The sequence below is a fragment of the Pelophylax lessonae genome (genome assembly GCF_965119305.1).
Source record: "Pelophylax lessonae genome assembly, chromosome: 5".
Taxonomy (NCBI): Eukaryota; Metazoa; Chordata; class Amphibia; order Anura; family Ranidae; genus Pelophylax; species Pelophylax lessonae.
In genome coordinates, this window is record NC_138772.1 from 498,749,203 (window position 1) to 498,772,192 (window position 22,990).

At 42.1% G+C, this 22,990-nt stretch overlaps 1 protein-coding gene across 1 annotated transcript in view; it reads left to right on the forward strand.

Moving 5' to 3' along the window:
- Positions 1–22,990, forward strand: part of LOC309556569 (fibrocystin-L-like) — a gene marked incomplete at both ends in the record, with an annotated part of 290,856 nt that overhangs the window by 75,805 nt on the left and 192,061 nt on the right. The window contains 6 exons of the mRNA XM_082259013.1: positions 268–422; positions 3,133–3,290; positions 4,966–5,110; positions 8,140–8,297; positions 12,945–13,605; positions 19,972–21,833. Coding sequence (XP_082115139.1) covers positions 268–422; positions 3,133–3,290; positions 4,966–5,110; positions 8,140–8,297; positions 12,945–13,605; positions 19,972–21,833 — 3,139 coding nt within the window. The remainder of the gene's footprint in view (positions 1–267; positions 423–3,132; positions 3,291–4,965; positions 5,111–8,139; positions 8,298–12,944; positions 13,606–19,971; positions 21,834–22,990) is intronic.

Genomic DNA, 22,990 nt, shown 5'->3' on the forward strand with positions numbered 1-22,990 from the left:
CAACTTTCAATAAACAGATATACTAAATATATATAAATTAAACAAACAAATAAATAAACTTAATATTTGTGGTATTTTTATAAATATCAGCTATTTAACAAAATGAAAAAATGGAAATATACCGGTAAAATATATTTTATAATGCAGTGCCCACTTTCACCCTGCATGGGATAAGTAGGTTGGTCACATAATACGCACAACATTCTCTTCTTTGAATGATTTGACATTGTTCCTTTGGAAATGTGATGAAAGTGCTCTCTTTTTCAGCTGGACATATACGTGCATCGACTTGTTGGAACTTATAGAATCAAAGTACGCTGGAAAAGACTTCAACCTGCTTACTATCCGTTTAATGGCAAACCAAGATTTCTTTGTTGATGTCCTGTACATTGGAGAAGAAGGAACAACAAGTGACATCTCGGGTAAATCCCTTTCCTCTCTCCTTGGTAGGCTAGGTGCTTTCCTAAGCATAAATTTCAAAGCAAAGTTCTACGGTTACTGACTAAGTATAATAAAAAATTGGAAACAAGTTTCGCAAAAGTGTCACCATGCAAATAATTGTGTCACAATCTAACAAGATAATATATACAGTATATCTGTGATAGCTGCCCTCACGGTATACCCACATACAGTATCTCAAAAAAGTGAGTACACCCCTCACATTTTCATAAATATTTTATTATATCTTTTCATGTGACAACACTGAAGAAATGACACTTTGCTACAATGTAAAGTAGTGAGTGTACAGCTTGTATAACAGTGTAAATTTGCTGTCCCCTCAAAATAACTCAACACACAGCCATTAATGTCTAAATCGCTGGCAACAAAAACGAGTACACCCCTCTTGGGCATGGAGTTCACCAGAGCTTCACAGGTTGCCACTGGAGTCCTCTTCCACTCCTCCATGATGACATCACAGAGCTGGTGGATGTTAGATACCTTGCCCTCCTCCACCTTCCTTTTTAGGATGCCATACAGATGATCAATAGGGATTAGGTCTGAAGACATGCTTGGCCAGTCCATCACCTTTACCCTCAGCTTCTTTAGCAAGGAAGTGGTAGTCTTGGAGGTGTGTTTGGGGCTGGGGGTCGTTATTATGTTAGAATACTGCCCTGCGGCCCAGTCCCCGAAGGGAGGGGATCATGCTCTGCTTCAGTATGTCACAGTACATGTTGGCATTCATGGTTCCCTCAATAAACTAAAGCTCCCCAGTGCTGGCAGCCCTCATGCAGCCTCAGAAAATGACACTCCCACCACCATGCATGACTGTAGGCAAGACACACTTGTCTTTGTACTCCTCACCTGGTTGCCACACATGCTTGACACCATCTGAACCAAATAGGTTTATCTTGGTCTCATCAGACCACAGGACATGGTTCCAGTAATTCATGTCCTTAGTCTGCTTGACTTCAGCAAACTGTTTGGGGGGGGGGGGGCTTTCTTATGCATCTTCTTTAAAAGAGGCTTCCTTCTGGGACAACAGCCATGCAGACCAATTTGATGCAGTGTGCGGCGAATGGCCTAGCACTGACAGGCTGACCCCCCACCCTTTCAACCTCTGAAACCTCTGCAGCAATGCTGGCAGCACTCATACATCTATTTCCAAAAAAACAACCTCTGGAAATGACGCTGAGCACGTGCTCTCAACTTCTTTGGTTGACCATGGCAAGGCCTGTTCTGAGTGGAACCTGTCCTGTTAAACCGCTGTATGGTCTTGGCCACCATGCTGCAGCTCAGTTTTAGGGTCTTGGCATTCTTCTTACAGCCTAGGCCATCTTTATGTAGAGCAACAATTCTTTTTTTTCAGATCCTCAGAGAGTTCTTCACATTGAGGTGCCATATTGAACTTCCAGTGACCAGTATGAGAGAGTGAGAGCGATAACACCAAATTTAACACACCTGCTCCCCATTCACACCTGTGACCTTGTAACACTAACAAGTCACATGACACCAGGGAGGGAAAATGGCTATTTTGGCCCAAGAGGGTTAAGGCAGTGCTGGAAATAAATGGTGGCCACACAAAATATTGACACTTTGGGCCCAATTTGGACATTTTAACTTAGGGGTGTACTCAGTTTTGTTGCCAGCGGTTTAGACATTAATGGCTGTGTTGAGTTATTTTGAAGGGACAGCAAATTTACACTGTTATACAAGCTGTACACTCACTACTTTACATTGTAGCAAAGTGTCATTTCTTCAGTGTTGTCACACAAAAATAAATAATAAAATATTTACAAAAATGTGAGGGATGCACTCACTTTTGTGAGACACTGTATGTTACATATAAACCATAAAAGCAAATATTGTGTTGTGCTATCATTAGAAAGTGCATAAGATCATTGTATTAATCATAAACAATCCATAAAGTCCAGTAAATAAAGTGCTTCAGTACAAAAAAAGTTCATATAAACATTTAAGTGTTAAGAAAATCCAGTGCTCCAAAAGTGAATGAAGAAAGATTCTTCGCACCCAGACACACCCCACTCACTAGCTGCTTGCCAGCTATTAGGACCCCAAGATGGAGGTTAGGCTGTGCCTTATCAGAATATCCCTATGGGATGGATGTATGCCAGGAACCAGGATTCCTGAATGGACAAAATCAAGAAAACAGGATGATCCACAATCAACCGCCGGGACCCAAGGTGGAATTATAATTGTGCCTAAACCTAATACCCCAGTGGGAAGGATGGATGCCAAGTGCAAGGCTTCCAAAATGTAATTTTTGTTGTTTTAAGTAAACTGAGGCTTTATTGTAAATAAAGCTGGGGAATCCAAGATGACTCAGCCCACACGGTTCCCAAAAAATGTACCTTCTATTTCACCTAATAATGTCAACATCTAAAGCTGACCAAACATAAGTTAGTCTTCCTTTGCATCAAGCCTAGTACTGCACTGGCAGAAACACCTTGGGAAAGAGGGTTTTGCTTCTTAGCATGCAGTATTTATAAAATACACTTCATATCGGTGACATTCCAAGTCTTCAGGGGTGATAAACTATTTTCTTGAAATTATGAAGTTATGTAAGATGTTTGGTTTAGATACAAATCAAGACAGGCAGCACCTATGTTTCTTTTAAACTTGTTCTTATACATTAACATAGCTGTTTATCTCTTTCTCCTGTATGTGACACAGCTCACAGGCAAAGACCAGCCTTATCCGAAAGTGGGATTAAGATCAGTAGCTTTGATGTGACCAGCAAAATTATTACATCTGTAACCCAGTATACCATCACTATAACACCATACAACTGCGGGTACAATTTTCCGCTCTTTGCTGTAGGATTTGCGGAGGTACGTTTGAGAGAGAGATCTTGTTCATAAGAAAATTTAACAAAAATATATGGTTATTTTTTGACATAGGGTTGTTCCATAAATAATGTCATGTAATGTCATAATGTCTGCAGTAAACTATGGTGTGTCATTTAAAGGTGTTATTGGGTGGGCAATCCACAAGACAATCACTAGAGAATGTAAATACTCTTGTGCATCCCCTAGAGCAGTGGGTCTTTACTTTAGCCCCCAGGCACCCCTAACAGATCACAGGATGTCCATAAAGGCTTGGTGTTTATGATCTGTTGGGGGTACTTAAGAACTGAGGTTGAGAATCACTGCTGCTCGGACCATCAACAAATTAAAATAGGACTGGAAAGAGTGAAACTTTGCAAAGAGTAAGGCATATACAAAACCACTGTGTGTGGAGGTATTAATAATTCTTTCTCCAGAACTTGGGTGCTGGAGTGCTAAACTCCAAGCATTCTGGAGTTTCCACATAAGTCAGATGATTGCTCTAGTGGGGCAGCGCTATTTTGCCTGTGGGAGCTCTAATGGGATCCCTGAGAAAGTTAGCTTGGATAGAATGAAAGGATGGTTGCACCAAGCCATAGGGATCAGCCCAGATATACATTTTTGTTTGGCACACAATAAAGGGATCTATCATGACATGGCAGCTAACATGTTTCAGAGGTCATATTGCCCTAAATTCCCATTTAATAGGGATGGAATTATTATGTAGGAGGAATCTGAAGGGCTTTTTAATCCTGAATTTTAAGTGGTTCTAAAGCCCAAAGGTTTTTTACCCTGTTGCATTCTATGCATTAGGAAAAAAAACCTTCTGTACAACAGGACCATCCCCCCTCCCCCCTCCTTATACACACCTGTGCCCATTCTCAATCCAGTGTTGTGCATGAAAGCAGCGTCTCTCTCCACTCTCCCTCTCCAAAGGAGGAGGAGGGGATTAATTGATAGTAGTGGGAACCATTGGCTCCTGCTGCTGTCAATCAAAGTGGGACTGTGCTGCCCTGTCTGTGTCGGAAGTTAGCCTGTACGAGATCCCCCCCATAGAAAGCTGCTTTCTATGGGGGCACGTGCCGAAGAGAAGGAGCCGGGATCACTGGTGAGGGACCCCCAGAGGAGAATCGGGGTAACTCTGAGCAAAACAGCTTTTTTTTTTTTTTTTTTATATTTTTATTGAACATATCAAACAAGCTTTGTTTATTTTATTGAAAAATAAAAAATCGAAGCTTTACATTAACTTTAATATGTACCGGTAATAAGATGTAGAATTAATATGTAATAAGCTGTAGTTTCAAGCACAATAAAGTTGTCTGCTAATTGTTTTTTTTTTTTTTTTAGTCCTCCATGGAGCATTGAGGATGTGCAATGTATAGCAGCCCACAGCAGCTAATCATAGTTCAGTTTCAGATGGGTTAAACGATTTTTTGCATTTTCTTTTTACTTTATTATCTTCATTAAAAAGCCAGTAAGATTTTATATATATATATATATATATATATATATATATATATATATACTGTATATAAATCAGTGGTTGAAAAGGATAGCTGTTTAGTATCAAAAGATGGTTTGTCAAAAAAAGTAAAAAAATTGAAAAACAGAATAATGATTAATCTCTGTTCTTCAATCCTCACATATTCATGCATATGCATATTCACATATTCATATTCAGGGCATTCGGAACAGCGCTGATTCAGCCATCTATCAAGCATCGACCTGGACTGAAGGAACATCAATAAGAATCAACAGAACGCTCACAGCTTCTCCACCTATTGGAGGGACATTCAGTATTGTGGGTTATGGAAAAGAGGTTACAGGTACTGTCACTCGTGCTCATCTTCATTATTCTAGATTAAATAGTGAATTGGGCTTTCTGAAACTCCAGCTTTAAAAAATGTCCTGTGTGTGCCTCCTCCTGAACTGAAGCAAACCCATAAATGTTCCATTTAAATATATCTAAATCATCAGTTTTTAATTCTGTCCATTAAGTCCTAATATTTACACAGCTCTCTCGCCTGACCTTTCTCTGGTGCAGTTAGGTAGTACTCATAGGTTATGTTCCTTTCCAAACCTTTCTCAACCTTTTTACCCCAAAGGAACACTGAAAAGATTTTTAAGTCTCAGGGAACCCTTGCTAAAAATAATTTATTGGGGGCCCCTTAAAGTAGTGGTTAGAATGCCACCCTTACAGAGCCTAAAATATCTTTGGTGTCATTCCACTTGCTTTGCCAAGTGCTGTTGCACAAAAAAATTTTTTATAATGTGTAATTTAATACAGAGCCGGGTCATTTACCTGCTTGGAGTTCAGCGTTAAAGGAGTAGTACAGCCAAAGCTTGTTTGTTGTTTTGACCTGTTTTCAGCAGACAGCAGGCTGAAGTCCATTGTCTTCTGCCGTCACAAAGCCGGTCCAGGTTCGGGCAAAATCTCAACATTGGAGTCGGGATCTGCCCACATGCTTGGACCATCAACCGGCTCAGCCTCTCAGCGAGCTGCTGGGAGCCTGAGCCGGCTGATCCTGCCCCTTTCACAGCCCAGCGATCCAGTGAGCACGGGAGGGTTGGGGCAGATGACAGAGTCGGTGACTGGCAGTCACCAGCTCTCTGCCTGGGGAGCTGTGAGAACCAAGGGATCTGCAGTGTTAGATTGCTCGCTTCTCAGACAGCTGCAGCATTGGACCGATGCTGCATCAACCTAGGTAAGTAGGATCATTTAAAAAAGAAAACCCATACTTCTCTTTTAATTTAAATGTGGACTGTCTATTCATATGAAAATTCTGAGTACATTTGATGACTTAGCAGATGTCAATTGAAAATACTTAAAATTTTTGTTTGCTTTTAACATTCGAATTTGAAATTAATGCATGTTCCTGAATGAACACCGCATATACTGTTAAAAATGTGTTAAAAATTATTTTATCATGCTCCTTCAAATTTTTTCATCTCTGCAGCCAAAAATGAACATCAATCTGACTGGAATTAGAAATTCAAACGAACATTCTTAAAGTGTAAAACTAGTGTGGGGGTCGACAACCCATTGATTGCGATCTACCCCTCAATCATGGGTAGATGACAGGTAGACTGTGATCCTTCCTTGCCGAGCCCTAGAACTTGGACAGGAAGGGCGACAGGGCGGCATTTACTTGTACCGATCCCCTTTCCTCCTGCTGCCACTGAAAGCTGCTCTCCCACCCCAGCATTCAGCGGGTGCAGGAAGAAAAGGGGATCGGTTATAGTAAATGTCGCCACCACCACCCCTCCTGTCCTTTTCTTTAGGCTACGTGGCTGCCCGTGTGCTCCCGTGCCTCCCGCCCCCTGGTTTCCCTCCTCTCCTCCAGCTGAATGCTGCAGGGGATGTTTCAGGATGGAGCAAGCAGCAGGGGCTAATAAATATGTTATGTACCAGCTCCTTCCTTTTTTTAATGAACACAGTGAGTGATTAGTACCGATCACTCACTGTGTTCATTCATACCTGAAATAACTGTTCTTACTATGCTTCAATTTGAGAATGAACAGGAAGCAGCTTTGCACAGAGCACTTCCCAATCATTCACTGTCCAGTGCAGCTGTGGCTGCAGAGAAAGGGACTGGAGAATTTCTGACCTCTGTCCCTTTCCTTAACTCAAAAGTGAGACATTAGGGGTCTTTTTTATTTATTATTTACCCCTGTTATTTCACCAAAGTCCCCCCAAGGGACTGCTAAAAGAACTGTAAAAAAATAATAATAAAAACTACTGTGACATGTGTTAATAAAACTGTACATATCAGCACAACTACTTTGTGTATCCAAGTGAATTATACCTTGTTTTTTTTTTTTTTAAGTCAAATTGGGCTTTCATTTGGTGGTAAATATTATTGGATATCTCCTGCTCTGATTTTTTTTATATCAAACTAAAACTGGCACACAATAGTAAAAAAAAATATTTTTTTAATTTATTTTGTATACCTTGCTATTACCCCGACCTACCTCTAAAGAAAAATTAAAAGCAAAGTCTCCTACTCCTAACAATCACAATGATGCTACATATATGTATATTATTTGTTGTTTGTACCTGTAGTAGGACACAGAAATAATTATGCGCATTTTGCTTTTTTCTATCCTACCTAAAACATACACTGACACTAACTTAAACTGATACTAAATTTAAAAAAATACTTTTTTAAAGCCTACATGAAACACATTGACCTATGACCCTAGCATTCACCCTAACCCTGATACTGACATAGATAAAACCCTGGTCTAGCTATTAATCTTTTTTATTAATATTATTATTATTATTTTTTCCTTCTTTTACACACACTTTTTCTGATTTACAATTTTCTCCTCTAGCAAAGAGATAAATATACGATGGATTTTTTTCCATTCAAAAGGAGAAAAATTGCAGAGAGAGCTGTACAGTGACTGACCGGGTGATCTGGAATCGGTCCTCCCTTTCTCTGGTTCATTAGTAGAAGGCCCTGAGCTGTCAGGGAGTATATATGCAGCCTCATGAGTAAAGGCCTACTTCCATGAGGCTGCATATATGCGTTTGCTTCACAGGAAGGAGTTTGTAAGGATTAAGTTACCTTCAGACATACCCACCCTTTATTTACCTATTGCTGTATATATATGGTCTCCAACATGCAGACTCTCATAAACTACAGTAGGGTTGCACTATACAGGGGTGCATCGATGAGGCAGTTTGGCTTCCACATATATTTGCAAATGTTGTGCTATTTGTTTGGTTTTTTGTTTTTTTTGTTTTTTAATGGAAATAAATGTTTGTTTTGTTTGCTGTTCAAAGCCCTTCCATGCCATTTTTGTTTACTCATCATGTTGGCGGATGGACACTTATTTCTTTGCATTGTAGATCTTCCTGTAGACATATCAGCAGCAAAGCTAAAGTTTGCCCTGGAAGCTATTTCAGAAAATGGTGAGGTTTATGTTTCAACATCATATCGAGACTGCAGACGTTACTCCTGGCAGATTAATTTTGTAACAGCTCCAGGCTCTCAGCCTCTTATACAGGTAAGAATCTTGGTGTGTAAAGGAAAGTTACATCCAGTCTTGTGTCATTACCAGCCACCTTCTTTTTATCTTTTGGAATTTCCAGTGGCACAGTTTCTACAGCTGTAGCTTGTTTTTCTTCTTGATTGAAAGAGGCCAAAATTCAGGGGTCTCTGTTTGAAAATCTATTTTTTATTTTACATTTTGGAGAATTTATTGGACGTGCAGCAGCTCACTTGACTTTGCAATGGCCTCCACAGCTGGATGGAGCTGGGAATTGTGAAGATATTTCACCACTGGACTCCTTAACGAATATAATAAAGCTGTCTTTTTACAAAATTGATTTATCAGTTTAAGATGAAATATTAACTTAAAACATCAAAACAGATACCCCAGTTTGGACAATTTTGACTAGAGCTAATGCCTTAAGCTGACCAATGGGGCATGGCCGCAAGTGGCATGTGAGAAGAACTATCTCACAGAGCTCCTGATTGATATCCTACAGCGATCCTGTTCCCAGCCTCCTGAACACTGAACAATCACACTCGATCCCACAGAAACACCCGCTGTCAGCTCCAGTGTGTACCCCGCTTCCTAGCATGTCATGATGACTCGTAAAAATAAAGAAGACACTTTGCGCCCTAAGACCCAACATGGCACCGTCACGGCCCCTGCACAGGGGAACCCTTTTGGTACTGAAAAGCCAGAAACTGTGAGTAAACTGCCTGAAACTTCAAAAACCTCCTCTAAGGACCAGCCACGCGATATTCGCTATTATACCTAGAAGCTATCTGAACCTGTTGAGTGGGTAGAGGATGAGGAAGCTGGACACCCCCCAGAAGCATCCGACACAGAGCAAGAGGAGGCTGAGGGCAACTTGGGCAAGCAGTGTCAGGCTGATGACATTGACGGGCTGAGGACATTGAAAACCACTGAGGCGGAATAACGTCTGTGCCTGAGAAGGTGGAAGGCAGGGATCCCATTTTGATTTTGTCGAACATTGGCTGCTGGATGTTTTTGCCAAAGAGGCTTTCCCACTATTATATGCAGTAGAAAGGGCACACAGAGTCCCCCCTCAGCCATTACAACCAGGGCATCCGCCGTGCACTAAGTTGGCCCGCCTATTGAATTATAGGGATAAATAAATTATTTTGCACCTCACGCGGGAAAGTCAGAACATACAATTCAACAACAGGGTACGCATTTCGGTTTGCCCTGACTATCCAGCGGAGGTACAGAAAAGCAGAGCAAAGTGGTTAAACAACACCTTCAGATATTACAGGCCCCCTTTGCAATGCAATACCCAGCTAAATTGTGCATCACAGCTAGGAAACAGGCTCACTTTTTCTAAAATGCCGCGGAGGCTTGGGCGTGGCTCGATACCAATGAGCATGCCCTTTGCCAGCCTCATCGACAGTTGGAAGAAGATGTCTGAGATGATCCAATCCTACAGTTACCGCATCTGAGGATTTCGTTGGGACCAGTACATCTGCATGTGCCTAGTGTCTACTAGTGCATTTGGGAATGTCCAATTATGTCTCTTTAAGGAGCGAAAAGAGTTAGTTAACCTCCTTGAATAACATCTCCATCGTTAGAGTTTCCCCTTGTTTTTATAGCATGCCACGACACTGGCGGCAGAAAGGACATGTTTTTCTGTACGAACATTCATATGTTCCTTGTTTTAGTTATCTAAACCTTTGCACCGACAGTTTTGGAAATCAGCAGAAACAGACCTTCCACCTTCAAAAGGCACTTCCATGGATTTGTCTACACTGTCCCTTTTCTATTGCAGGGGTACAGTTGCACCCATCTGCTAATTGAGAAAAGCTTTTTAACTTGACCATTTGACAGAAAGTGATCAAACGATCTCTGTCCAGCAGAGACAGCCACACATTGATCGAAATCCCTGCTGAATCATACGAATTTCAATCAGTATATGGCCAGCTTTAGTGTATGGTGAATAACAATGCATTATTTCACCTTTGTTATTCTCTTGTGATCTTCAGCAATGAAGTATCCACACTAGAGCATGTACAGTAAACCCCCCCCCCCCCCCATTGCAGGGGTTACGTTCCAGACCCACCCGCGAAAAGTGAAAATCCGCAAAATAGAAAAACCCTATTAAAATACACTTTTAAAACAATAGAAACTCATTTAAACACATAAAAGATACTGAGAGACAGAGCAAGAGCTATGGAAAACACAAAAATATTTCATTTTCAATGATTTAAATAGTAAAATAACATTACAGAAAAAAACGCAAAATACCAGGACCGCAAAAACGGAACTGCGATGGAGCGGGGCTTTACTGTAGCTCCTTTCCTTGGCACAACTGTTATTCACACTCTTTCTACTGGGTCCTCTGTAATGTAAAATAAAAAGTGAACTCAACAATTAGAGAAGGATCCCTTTACAGTTGTAATAGTGGTTGGTTGAAGCTAGGACTTCAAGTGTAGAGAAATCTCCTTTAGTGTACCTAAAAATTTAAAAGCCTGTAAGTGATTCAGCCTTCTCTACCTGTCCTTAATTTGGGGACTCCAGAGAATAAATCTCCCCCTCCCCAAGATACCAGCTCAAATTCTAATATGATTCAAACAAATAGCGGAAAAAATAACAAATTAATCAAAAGAAGAGTGAACCAAGTATCTGTATTTAGAGCAATCAAGGGTAAACCTATAGATATAACAGCCAATGTGATTACTAAGGAGGACAAGAGCTGTGTGATTATTTTTCCGGGTAGTGATGAAATTTAACAAATACTGTATATTTGGATTAAATGAATGTAAATAACGTTTGGGCACCTGTATACAATTGCTATGAAAATTATTATTCTTTGTCCCTAGAGAAGTTAAAATGGATATTATAGAAACAGGAGGCCACTAATAGTTCCTTATGGGGCCCAACGACACATAAAATATGGCCCTGACAGCTGTCTCAGTTACATATTTTCTGTTTTAATCTAGAGCATAATTGTGGGGTGATAAGAAATTATTTTAGCCCTTTTCAACAGCACACCAATATATCTGTTTCTGACAGTTTATAGATTCCGTCATTGCTTGGGCAGGCCACAGAAAAAGTTAAAGTGTGGGGGGCGTGGTCTGGACATGAGTAAGACACGTGCTGCCAAAGCTCTGATCATCTCTTTAGCAATTCAGCTTTGGATTCAACTTTATTCCCCGGCATGAGCACTGCAAAGAGGAGGAAGTTAAAAGGTACCCTCTGAGCTTATCCCCATGTCTGAGATTCAGCACTTCTTCCCCAGTTCACAGTCCTCTACATCTCGGGCCCACACAGTGGAGACACGTGGCGCGTCTCGCTTGAATCTCCTCGGCTGCATCAGAGTCCCAATCGGGGTTCCCGGATGCCCTGATCTCTCACCCGCTGAGCTCCCCGGCTGCTTTGCCCTCTGTACTGGGAGACCCCGACCGAAGAACCCTGCTTGAGGCACTGCTGACAAAGAGGCGCCGGTTTTCTTCCTGGAGGAGGCACACTGCAGGGACCTGCACTCAGTCAGGGCTGGCGTACAGCTGCTCTCAGACAGTCTCCTTGGGTGTAAAGTCCCTGCTGACTTTACACACCCTATTTGTATGTTTATGTATGTTATATTGGCTGCAGGCATCTGCAATAGAGTGCACATTCCTAGAAACTCACCTTTTCTGGGGCCAAGGTGACGTGCCTTTATTCCCATGGTTGGTGGGGGGTTGTTCTCCCCAGGAAGATGCCCTGACCTCTCTTCCTCCCTCCCCCACACTGCTCCTCAATAATTTCTGTGTGTTTTGCACAATGTTAGCTCTACAGTGGGTTTGCAGTGTGGGGGTGCTGGGTCATGAGAGGGTTTTTTTCCCAGAGGGGGTTGGGGAAGGGCGCAGAAGTGGAGTGTGGTGGCCGCCCAGGCGCTATAGCCACCCTTCTGGCAGTATATGATTACGTTGCAATGGGGTACTTCAAAGTTAGGTGGTGCGGGACTTCTGGAGGCCTTACCCTGTTTTGTTTAAACCAGGTAATGCGCTTGTTATGTAAGGCACCATATACCACTAGATGCCCCGACTCTGCACAATAATAGATTGGGGGGTATGTTACTGGGGTTTCCTTAGTTTGAGCTTACAAGAGTTCTCTTTATAGGTTGCAGTTTATTATCAGTAACAGTAACTGTTTTCTGCCTCTCTCTGTCTTGTCTATGGGTTTTTTTTGTTGCTGCATTACATTGTTTGACTATACAATTGCTAGAGAGTTATGGCACAGGGCTCTGCCCTCCTGCTGTTTCCAACCACTTTCACACATAGGCCTGCATTCACGTGAACCTGAGTGTTCAGAAGTGAGTGTCTTCTTTTGTTTTTTGTTTTCTTCTAGGCCTTCGGCTACTCTTTTCTAGTCCTACCTATCTCTCTCTCTTTCTCTTTTTTCTTCTATCCCCCTTGTCCAGGACCCCCCCCCCTTTTGTTTTTTTCTTCTTTCCTTTCCTATCCTCCAGATGTGATGGATGCAGTGTGTGTAACTTTCCTAAACGTCAAGGGCTTAACATTCCTGAGAAGCAGAGGATGCCCCTTAATGATCTGAAACGCTCTCGTACCGATGTAGCGTTCGTGCAAGAAATTAATTTTAAGGCAGGAGAACTTCCATTCCTTCAGATCAGATTTTTTTCCTTGTGTATATCATGCCTCTAATTAGGAAGCAAAATCTAAAGGTTGTTCCATCCTGATTTCTAGTCGTATCCCCTGGTCTCCCTTCGACAGGTGCTCTGATACAGGTGGCCGTTATCTTTTTCTTGAAGCCCATATTGGCGGTATTAAATTAACGTTGGCTACCATATATGCACTGAATCTTCACCAGGACTCCTTTCTTTGTAAAACCCTCTCAAAGCTAGTGGAGTTTGCAGAAGTTAAATTGATCCTCAGAGGGGATTTAAATGTTCCTCTTGATCCTAGTGTGGGTACTTCTTCTGGCACTTCCTCTGTTCCTCTCGGCTCCAGGAAACGTATTCTGCAAACACTACACGACTTGCAGTTGGTTGATGCCTGGCGCATCTTGCACGCTCGGAAACAAGATAACGCTTTCTTTTTCACTCCCCACCACCTATATTCTCGTATAGACCTCTTTTTGTTCCTCCATCAACTACTTTTTTCCATTTTAGGTATTTCTATAGAAAACATAACCTGGTTTGACCATGCTCCAGTCATGTTGCGTCTTTCACTGTCCAATTCCACTTTCTCCCCAGATTGGTGTTGGGGCTTGAATAAAAGTCTGTTACAGACCCTCAAGGTTTTAACAGTTGTTGTTAAAGAACTTACAGCGCATTTTCAGACAAACAACACCCCAGGGAGTGACCCAGGTATAGTGTGGGAATCTCACAAGGCTGTTATTAAGGGGATCCTGATCAAGAATCGATCCCGCATTATAAAATTTCAAGAAGCACAACTAACATCCAGGTTCTCAAACTGCAACATAAGAGGACACCCGTCCCTTACTTAGGGAATGACCTTGCCCACCTTCATTGTCAGATATCAGACATTCTTCTTATAAAGCTAAAGCAGCATTGAAATCCTGCAAAAAGCTATCTTATGAATCCGGCAACAAATGTGGTAAATTGTTGGCCAGGGCCCCTAGGGACCAACGTACGGCTTCATATATACCCCATAAAAAGGGGAAGGACAGACAAAAACGTTCTATGCCTAAAGACATAGCACAGACGTTTGGGGAATTCTATTCCTCTTTGTACAACCTTTCTCCATCTCCCCCCATCCCCTTCCTCTCTTAAAGTATACCTTTCTTCGGCGCACCTCTCTCACCTTCCTTCTCTGGTCCATCACGATCTTAAAGCCCCTATTACCATGGATGAATTGCACACAGCAGTGAAGGCCGTCAAACCAGGCAAGGCGCCCAGCCCAGACGGATTTACCATACAGTATTACAAGGCCCTACTGCCCTTGCTAGGTCTGCATATGATCAAAGTGTTTAATGCCCTGTGACAGACTACTTTGTTCCCCCTGGCGACAATGCTGGCACATGTTTAGTCATTCTGAAGGAAGGGCAAGACCCATCAAGTTGCGGCAGTACCGACCGATCTCACTGTTTTATATGGACCTAAAGCTTTTATTCAAGCTTCTTGCCTCCGGTCTTTAATCCTAGCTATCCCAGCTGGTGCACCTGGACCAGAGGGGCTTCATTCCTTATCACAAAGTGAGAGACAATACCATTAAAGTTCTCAACCTGGTCCACTTCGCTAACCAAACTTTCTCTGCGTTTTCTTGTTCCAATGCAGAAAAGACCTTTGACAGGGTAAACTGGACCTTCATGTTTGCGGTCTTGAGACATATGGGTTTTGGCGATCAGATAGTTCAATGGATATCTAGTGTGTATTCTGCCCCACAGGCATCTGTCAAGGCAAATGGGGTGTTTTGGGAGCCATTCTATCTCCAACGATACTCATCAGGGTTGTCCCCTCTCACCTTTGCTATTTGCCCTTTCGTTGGAGCCCTTTCTGAAAAGAGTTCAATAAACCCCAATATTTTGGGTTTGCAAGTAGGAGATCTCTTCTACAAAGTCTCTGCTTGCGCAGATGATCTGCTCTTCTCCCTATCTAACCTGCATATTTCTCTGCCCAACCTTTTGGAGGAATTTGACCTTTATGGAGCATTATCGAACCTGAAAATAAATTTTACCAAATCTGAAGCCATGGGGGATTCCCTACCCTCCCCGTTGCTCCGCACTTTACTACTTAACTTTAACTCTTAATGGGCATCCTCCACGTTAAAATTTTTAGGCACCCACATTCCCCCAAACCCAGTTGATACCTTTGCTTTGAATTTCCCACCCTTGCTCAGTAAAGTCCACGCCCTCTTAGATAAGTGGCAACGATGCTTGCGCTCTTGGTTAGTATCTTACCAAAGTTTTTATATGTCTTTCAGACATTACTCATCTGTATTCCTTCGACCTTCTTTCATCAAATCAATGCTCTCTTTACCATGTTTGTATGGGCTCACAAACAACCCAGGCTTTGTAGACACCTTCTGAAGCTGCCTAAATGTTATGGAGGAGTGGCTGTCCCAGATGCATTTAAAGACTACCGAGCTGTCCACCTTGGCAAAGTGATCGACTGGTGCAGACATGGAGATCGTAAGCTTTGGATGGTCATTCAGAAGCAGTTTAGCCCTATTCACTTGCGTAGGGTGCCATGGTGTTATACAGCCTTACCAACTTCCCTAAAGACGCATCCTACTATAGGCCCCACACTCCAAGTTGGGTAAATTGCTTGCCAGAATCCTGAGCTTTCCTCCATTCAATTACCACTGTTCCCCATTTTGGGAAATGCTAGCTTCACTCCAGGCACAGCACCTGGCCCGTTTCATTGTCTTCTCGAAAAGGGATTGTTTTCAAGCTTCTCATTTTTTGATCTCTGATACCTGATACGGGTAAATTCTGGCAAGCGCTACACCTACATTGCTACTTCCAAAGCCTAGGACCTCTGGCGAACTTTTGACGTCAGTAGACAATGTTTAATCATATTGTGAGGACAGGGACCCTCTTCCCCATACCCTTTTTAAGATGTACGCATTGCTAATCTCTCTATTTTATTATGCCGGGCCTTAGCAAATGGGAAAGGGATCTTAAAGGAGTTGTAAAGTTTGAAGGTTTTTTATCTTAATGCATTCTATGCATTAAGATAAAAAACCTTCTGGGTATAGCAGCCTCCCCAGCACCCTCTAATACTTACCTGAGCCCCATTTCTTTCCAGTGATGTCCACCAGTCCCACGGCTGTCCGGGACTCTCTCTTCTGATTGGCTGAGACACAGTCACGGTCAATCAAAGTCAGTTAGCCAATCAGGGGAGAGAGGGCGGGTCGAACAGCAGCTCCGTGTCTGAATGGACACACGGAGCTGCAGCTCGGCTCGGGGGCCCCCATAGCAAGCTGCTTGTTGTTGGGGCACTCAACGGGAGGGAGGGGCTAGGAAGAGCAATGAGGAACCCAAGAAAAGGAGGATCCAGGCTGCCCTGTGCAAAACCAACTGCACAAAGGAGGTGAGTATAACATGTTTGTTATTAAAAAAAAAAAAACGAGACTCTACAATAACTTTTATAGAACCTTCACATCTGTCTAGCATCAGAATATCATCCATCTTGCCTTGAAATCATCCATATATATGCGTATTCAGGAATCCAACTACAAATTATTACCACGTTGGTACCTTAACCCGTCAGCTCTATGTAAATACTTTCCAGAGGCTTTGGATCATTGCTGGAGATAGATAACAATGCTAAAGGAGATCTGTGAAGCTGCGGCGGACAGGAGTTCCCTAAGCGGTCCCAATCAGCCATGAGGATTATTGCCCGGATTCCCTGCCAGACTTAGCTTGTGTGGCCCTTACACAGTACTGTCTAGGGGTCCATTTTGTCCGGTAAGTGTAACATCCTGGGGGAGAGGAAAAGTCACCTTTTTTCACCACACCATGGCAGCATGATTTTGCACTTAATTTCCAGCACTTGAGCACCTTTTGTCTTGGTGGAGTACCCTTCACTGGCTACCTGCTGAAGCACTTTTTTATAACCTATTGGAATTTTTTGATTGCATTTTAGTATTTATTGGACTTATACATATTTTTATGAACTTCGCTTATTCACTGCACAGGGTGAAAGTTATTATTATTACCGACAGTGGTTTTGCATTGTTATCTGTCTTATATATTAATTACTCACTCAATTATCTATTCATTTAAGGCATTTTAGTGGTTCGCCACTATATTGCTAATCACAATCAATTTTGCGCTTTTTTCACATACTATTACGTTTAAAATCCTTTTGATTTTTTGCACAGCAGCACTTTTGAGTCACATTTTTATTCACCATAGCGCAGCATTCATTTTCTGTTTTTACATTGCTGGAGATGCCGTGAAGAACATGGAACCTTGCTTCACATTTTCTGGTCTTGTCCAAAACTTAAACAGTATTGGTTGGAGGTGCAGAAGTTCTCTCAACAACTCACGACTTCCCAATACTGGAGGATCATGCCTTCTTCTTGGTCCGCTTTTCACAAATTCCGCTTAAGACATACAAGAAATCAGTACTCCGTCACATGATTAATGCCGCTAAAGCTTGTATTACCCTGTGCTGGAAAGACCCTAATCCCCCTTCTATTGCCATGTGGCTTAAAAAAGTCAGGAGTATTAATGCTATGGTGTACCTAGTGCTTACCGACAAAAAACAATAGAGAGGGAACAATATACTAAAATATGGTCATATTGGGACATGTTTGTATATTCAGTTGAGAAGTCCCTCCTGGACAGTGGCTTTGAAGAATGAGGCCTTCTGTCCTTTTTGCCAATGCACGCGTGTATCTTATCACCTGGGTCCCCCCCCCTTTTTTTTTCTTCTCCCCCTTCTTTTACCCCTTCCTGAGTTATATTATTACATACATAGGCATCCTTTAGTTTCTCTCCTCTCGTTTCTTTTCCTCTAAAAAATTTGAAGTGTTCGTCCGAGCAAACTCTGGCATATTGTATACAATTACCTCCCTGTTTTTGGAAGTAAGAATTTATGTGGATTTTCTTGATGTCAGAATACCTTGCATTATCTGTGTTTTGCTTTATACTGCCATGCTACTTTGAACCATCTTTGTATTATGTACATTGCTCTGCTGAATGTATTTTTCTTTTATATAACTGTATGTAAATCCAAAATGTATTTGTCATTATGTTTGGCATTTTGCCTCACTGTACACGGTTTTCTTAAAGCCTAAGTTTAGGTAAAAATGTATTTTTTTTTGTTTTAATTGACGCAAGGTCCATACTTATATAAAGTGAAGTGTCTCTTGTACTGGTGTCGACTGTCTAGTTATAAATCTGAAGTTCTCTGCCCCTAGAGCCCTTTTCATTCATGTCAGCTATAGTACGACTTTAATAAATGGAGGAAAGGGCAGAAAGCGCTGGTATAGTCAACACTCTTGTCGAGTGCCTGATTATAGCTGTGGATTATATCAGGGTAGCAGAGGACTTCAGATTTCAATTATGACATCCAGCACCAGGGACACTTTGCATAAATAATAAGTACAGTCGTCCCTGGTACTGATTTTTATTTTTTTTTTATATATTTTACTAAAAATGATGCTATAAGCAAAAAAAACCTGGAACTTGCAAAGTGTTTTATGTGGAGGTCCTGCCTGTAATTGCAATTTGTTTTACTGGCTGGCAACGCTAAAGCTGGATACACACTATAAAACCTTTGTTGGTAATTTCCTTTAGGTTTACCTTCAACTATGTAGTGCAAGGGCCTGCCTGATCACATACAAATTGAAAGTGTTAAGGTCTGGGCTCATATTATATGGTTTTGGTAAGTCTAAAGGAAAAAATCTAAAGAAAATTGCATAGTGTGTATCCAGCTAAAGGAACTAGCAGCAGTGTTGTCAACCTGCTGTATGTGTTCCATCAGTTGGTCTTAGGGCTGCTAATCAGGTTTTTCAGATGGGCAGACCAACAGTCAACTGAAGGTGCTGGCAAGCTGACATTGCTATTGCTAATTACGAGGCACTGACTTAAGCCCCGTACACACGTACCGATTGTCGGACGTATATATATTCGGCTGACGACCGTTCGGCCGATTGTAGGCTTGTTAGTATGATGCTTCTGACAGCCGACAGCGCATTTTTGGCCGAACAGAATCGGGTATGCAGGCATTAAAATTTTTGTTGGCCGTCACCAGAACGGCCGATTGTTCGCCAGTCAGTACAGATTTCGGCCGACAGACAGCAGATTAGCAAGACTGGGCATGCTTAGAAAAGAAAAAACACACGGAAAGTTAACCATCACATTACATCACTTCTGCAGTCGGCTGTTGTTGGCCGACAAAATTCGTGTGCAGTCTTTTGCAGTTTTCAACAGACACGACAGCCCTGGACAAAAGACGGCCGATGGTTCGGCCGACGATCAGTACGTGTGTACGGGGCTTTAAGGCCGTACGCACGATAAGAAACTCGGAAGTAAAATTTTGTCCAATGAACGCTCTGCCGATTTTCGGATCGTTAGTATAGTGCTTTTGACCGCCGATTATGAATTTTCGGACAACAAAAACTGGATGTGCAGGCTAAAAAATGTTTATTTTACGTGAACATAACGTCTGATTTTTGTTTAATTAGTAAAGTTTTCGTCCGAAAAAAAACCGTAAGAGCAAAACGATGCATGCTCAGAAACGAAACATACAAAACAATTCAACACATGACATCACTTCTGAAGTTGAATTCTGTCCTACTAGAATTTTTGTATGAAAGTAACCTCTTCACTTTCCATATGAGACCTGCATGCAACAAAAAAGAGACATATATTATTCCGATAATCTGACCGTGTGCACAAGGCTTTAGTGTTGTCAGTTTGCAACAGGAAGTGCTTAGAAAACCGACCCCACAAGACAGGTAGTGTACATTTGACGCTCTTCCTGTCGACTTTTCCGACATTTGTAAATCCAGTTAGGGTGTGATTCTCCTTCATACCCTTTCTCTGGGTCTTTAACCCCTCATTCCTATCCCTACCCAACCCCTCCTTTCCTTACCACACCTGCCTATCCTTCCCCTACCTTCCCGTATTCCTCAGGCCCCCTCTCCCCCGGCGGTTTTTGCCTCCAGTGCTGACTTGGTCGTACCTACACTACTATCACATTAACGTCCCCTATTTTGCGGGACCAGCTTCTTTTCAACGATGACGTCCTCTTTAGAATCCCCCAAATTCTCACCACTCAAGGTTGTTTCCCTGAATGTTAAGGGTTTGAATAAGCCAGAAAAACGCAGCCAAGTATTAGACATATTGCACAAGCTTAAAGCCGACATTATATTCCTTCAAGAAACGCACTTTCACACACAAAATACTCCAAAACTCGGCAACCTCCGTTACCCCACATCTTATCTGGCCACCAATCCTCTGGGAAAGACTAAGGGCGTGGCAGTTCTCCTTTCCAAAAGGCTAGACTGGGAATGCTCTGACACTATTATTGATCCTGACGGCAGATACATCCTCCTAAAAGGCACCATTTCACAAAAGCCATTCACATTAGAAAATATTTATAGTCCCAACTCGGCCCAAGTTCCGTTCTTCAGGAAAATATCGGCCCTGCTAGCAGGCTTCCAACAGGGAATCACGATACTGGGGGGGGATTTCAATGTAGCATTGGATCCAATCCTAGACTCATCCTCTGGAACATCATCTCTCCCATACAAAGCTCTTAAACAGATTAGACAGTCCCTCCATGAGCTAATCCTCCATGACACCTGGAGAACGCTGAACCCCTCGGTCAAAGATTTTACTTTTTTCTCCCCACCTCACCAAAAATATTCCAGATTAGACTACATTTTTCTTTCTCAAAAAGACTTACCCCTGATCAAAAAGTCAGCAATAGAACCTATGTTAATTTCAGACCACCACCCTGTGTCCCTGACATTATCTATCCCCAAAGATTTTCCGCACAACAAATTCTGGAGATTAGACTCCTCCCTTCTTACCCACGAACCAGACATCCAATACGTAGGCAATAAACTCACTGAATACTTTTATGACAATAGTAATGACGACGTATCTCCCATAACTGTTTGGGAAGCACACAAATGTGTCATGAGAGGTTCACTCATTTCTCTAAAATCATCTAAGAAGAAAACCAATGAGGCCCACACCCAATCCCTAATCAACAAAATCCGAGAATTAGAAAAAACACATAAACGCACTAAAGCCCAACACACATATACCGAACTAGTCCACAACAGGCAATTGTTGCTTGATGAACTCCATATTAAAGTTAAGCGCAAATTCATTTTTCAACAGAAACTTTTTTATGAGTTCGGGAATAAAAGTAGCAAGTTCCTAGCCAAAGCCCTCCAAGAGAAAAAAGCCAAGTCATACATTCATTCAATCAGAGACAAACATGGAAATACCTTCGTAAAAACTCCAGATATTGCATCCCAATTTGAGAAATATTACACCGAATTATACAACTTAGACCACACAATCCCCGAGCAGACACAGAATTCCCTCATTCATGACTTCCTCCAGACTGCATGCCCTAAAACCCTTAATCCCTCACAAACTCAAAATTTAGATGATCCCTTCTCGGAAGAAGAACTCAAACTAGCAATCTCCCAACTTAAAGCGGGTAAGAGCCCAGGCCCCGATGGATTCACAGCCCCATATTATAAGATTTTTGCAAACATACTTTCCACTCCACTATTGAAAGCGTTCAACGCACTGGCTTCTCCCCCTTATCCTCACAATAGACTACTAGAAGCTCACATCTCTGTGATACCCAAAGAAAATAAAGATCCAACCTGTGTATCCAATTATAGACCTATTTCCCTACTAAATGTCGATATAAAGCTTTATGCTAAAATCATTGCCAACAGGCTTCTCCCCCTAATCCCCCAGTTGATAGACAAAGATCCGGTGGGCTTTGTTCCTGGTCGCAAAGCTCGTGATAACACGATAAAAGCTATCAATATACATCATTGGATTACTTCACATAAACTTAAGGGTTTCATGTCTCTCTCGATGCTGAGAAGGCGTTCGACAGGCTCGACTGGAACTATATGGCAAGTGTCCTAAAGCATATGGGTATTCCTGACCGCTTACTTACCCTCATACTTGCCTTGTACTCTACACCCTCAGCCTGTGTGAGGGTGAATGGGAGCCTGTCGGGCGCCTTCTCCATCGGAAACGGGACAAGGCAGGGTTGCCCCCTGTCCCCGATCCTATTTGTTTTGACCCTGGAGCCCTTCTTACGATCCTTAGCATTAAACCCAAACATAACAGGAATAACCGTTTCACAGCGCACATATAAAATAGCGGCCTTCGCCGATGATATTCTCCTATTTCTTAGCAATCCCCTTGTATCCATCCCAACCCTCCTACAGGAATTCAAACTCTTCCAAAAAATCTCCAATTTCAAAATTAACTTCTCGAAATCGAATGCCCTCAACATATCCCTACCTCAAAGCTTAGTCGACCAGTGTAAAACTAACTTCCCCTTCCAATGGACACATTCTTCAATTAAATATTTGGGTATTCACCTTACAAACAATTTGACTGAACTCTTCCCTACAAATTTCCTTCCGATATTGCAAACGATTAGAGATGATATTAAAAGATGGTCCAAACCACACTTTTCTTGGTTTGGTCGTGCTGCCATCATTAAGATGAATATTCTCCCGCGCTTACTCTTCCTTCTTCAAGCCATACCTATCAGAATCCCAAAAACTTTTTTTAATTCGTTTAAATCCCTCTGCACTAAATTCCTGTGGTTTCGGAAAAAGCCTAGGCTTTCTTTCGCTCTTCTATCCAAACCGAAGGCGGAGGGAGGTATAGGCCTTCCAGACCTCCTGAAATATCATTGGTCCTGTCATATGACAAGAGTGGTAGATTGGTTCCTACATGAAACCAATAAGGACTGGGTTGGCTTAGAAAAATCATTCTGTACCCTACCCTTTCGTACTATTCTCTGGTCTGCAAAAGATTACACCCCCCCATCGCTGAAAAAACATCCCCTCATATACGCTACTCTATCTTCTTTTAGAGCCGCCTGTAAGCTAACCGCAATTTCTTCGGCTCCTGGTCCTCTAACTCCGATCAAACAAAACCCAGACTTCCTCCCTGGGATGTCTCCCTCCTTTTTACGTAATTCTTGGCAGGATGAACATATTGCTGCTTTTCATTTCTTTGAGAAAGGATCACTTTTGGATCGTGCACAAATTAAA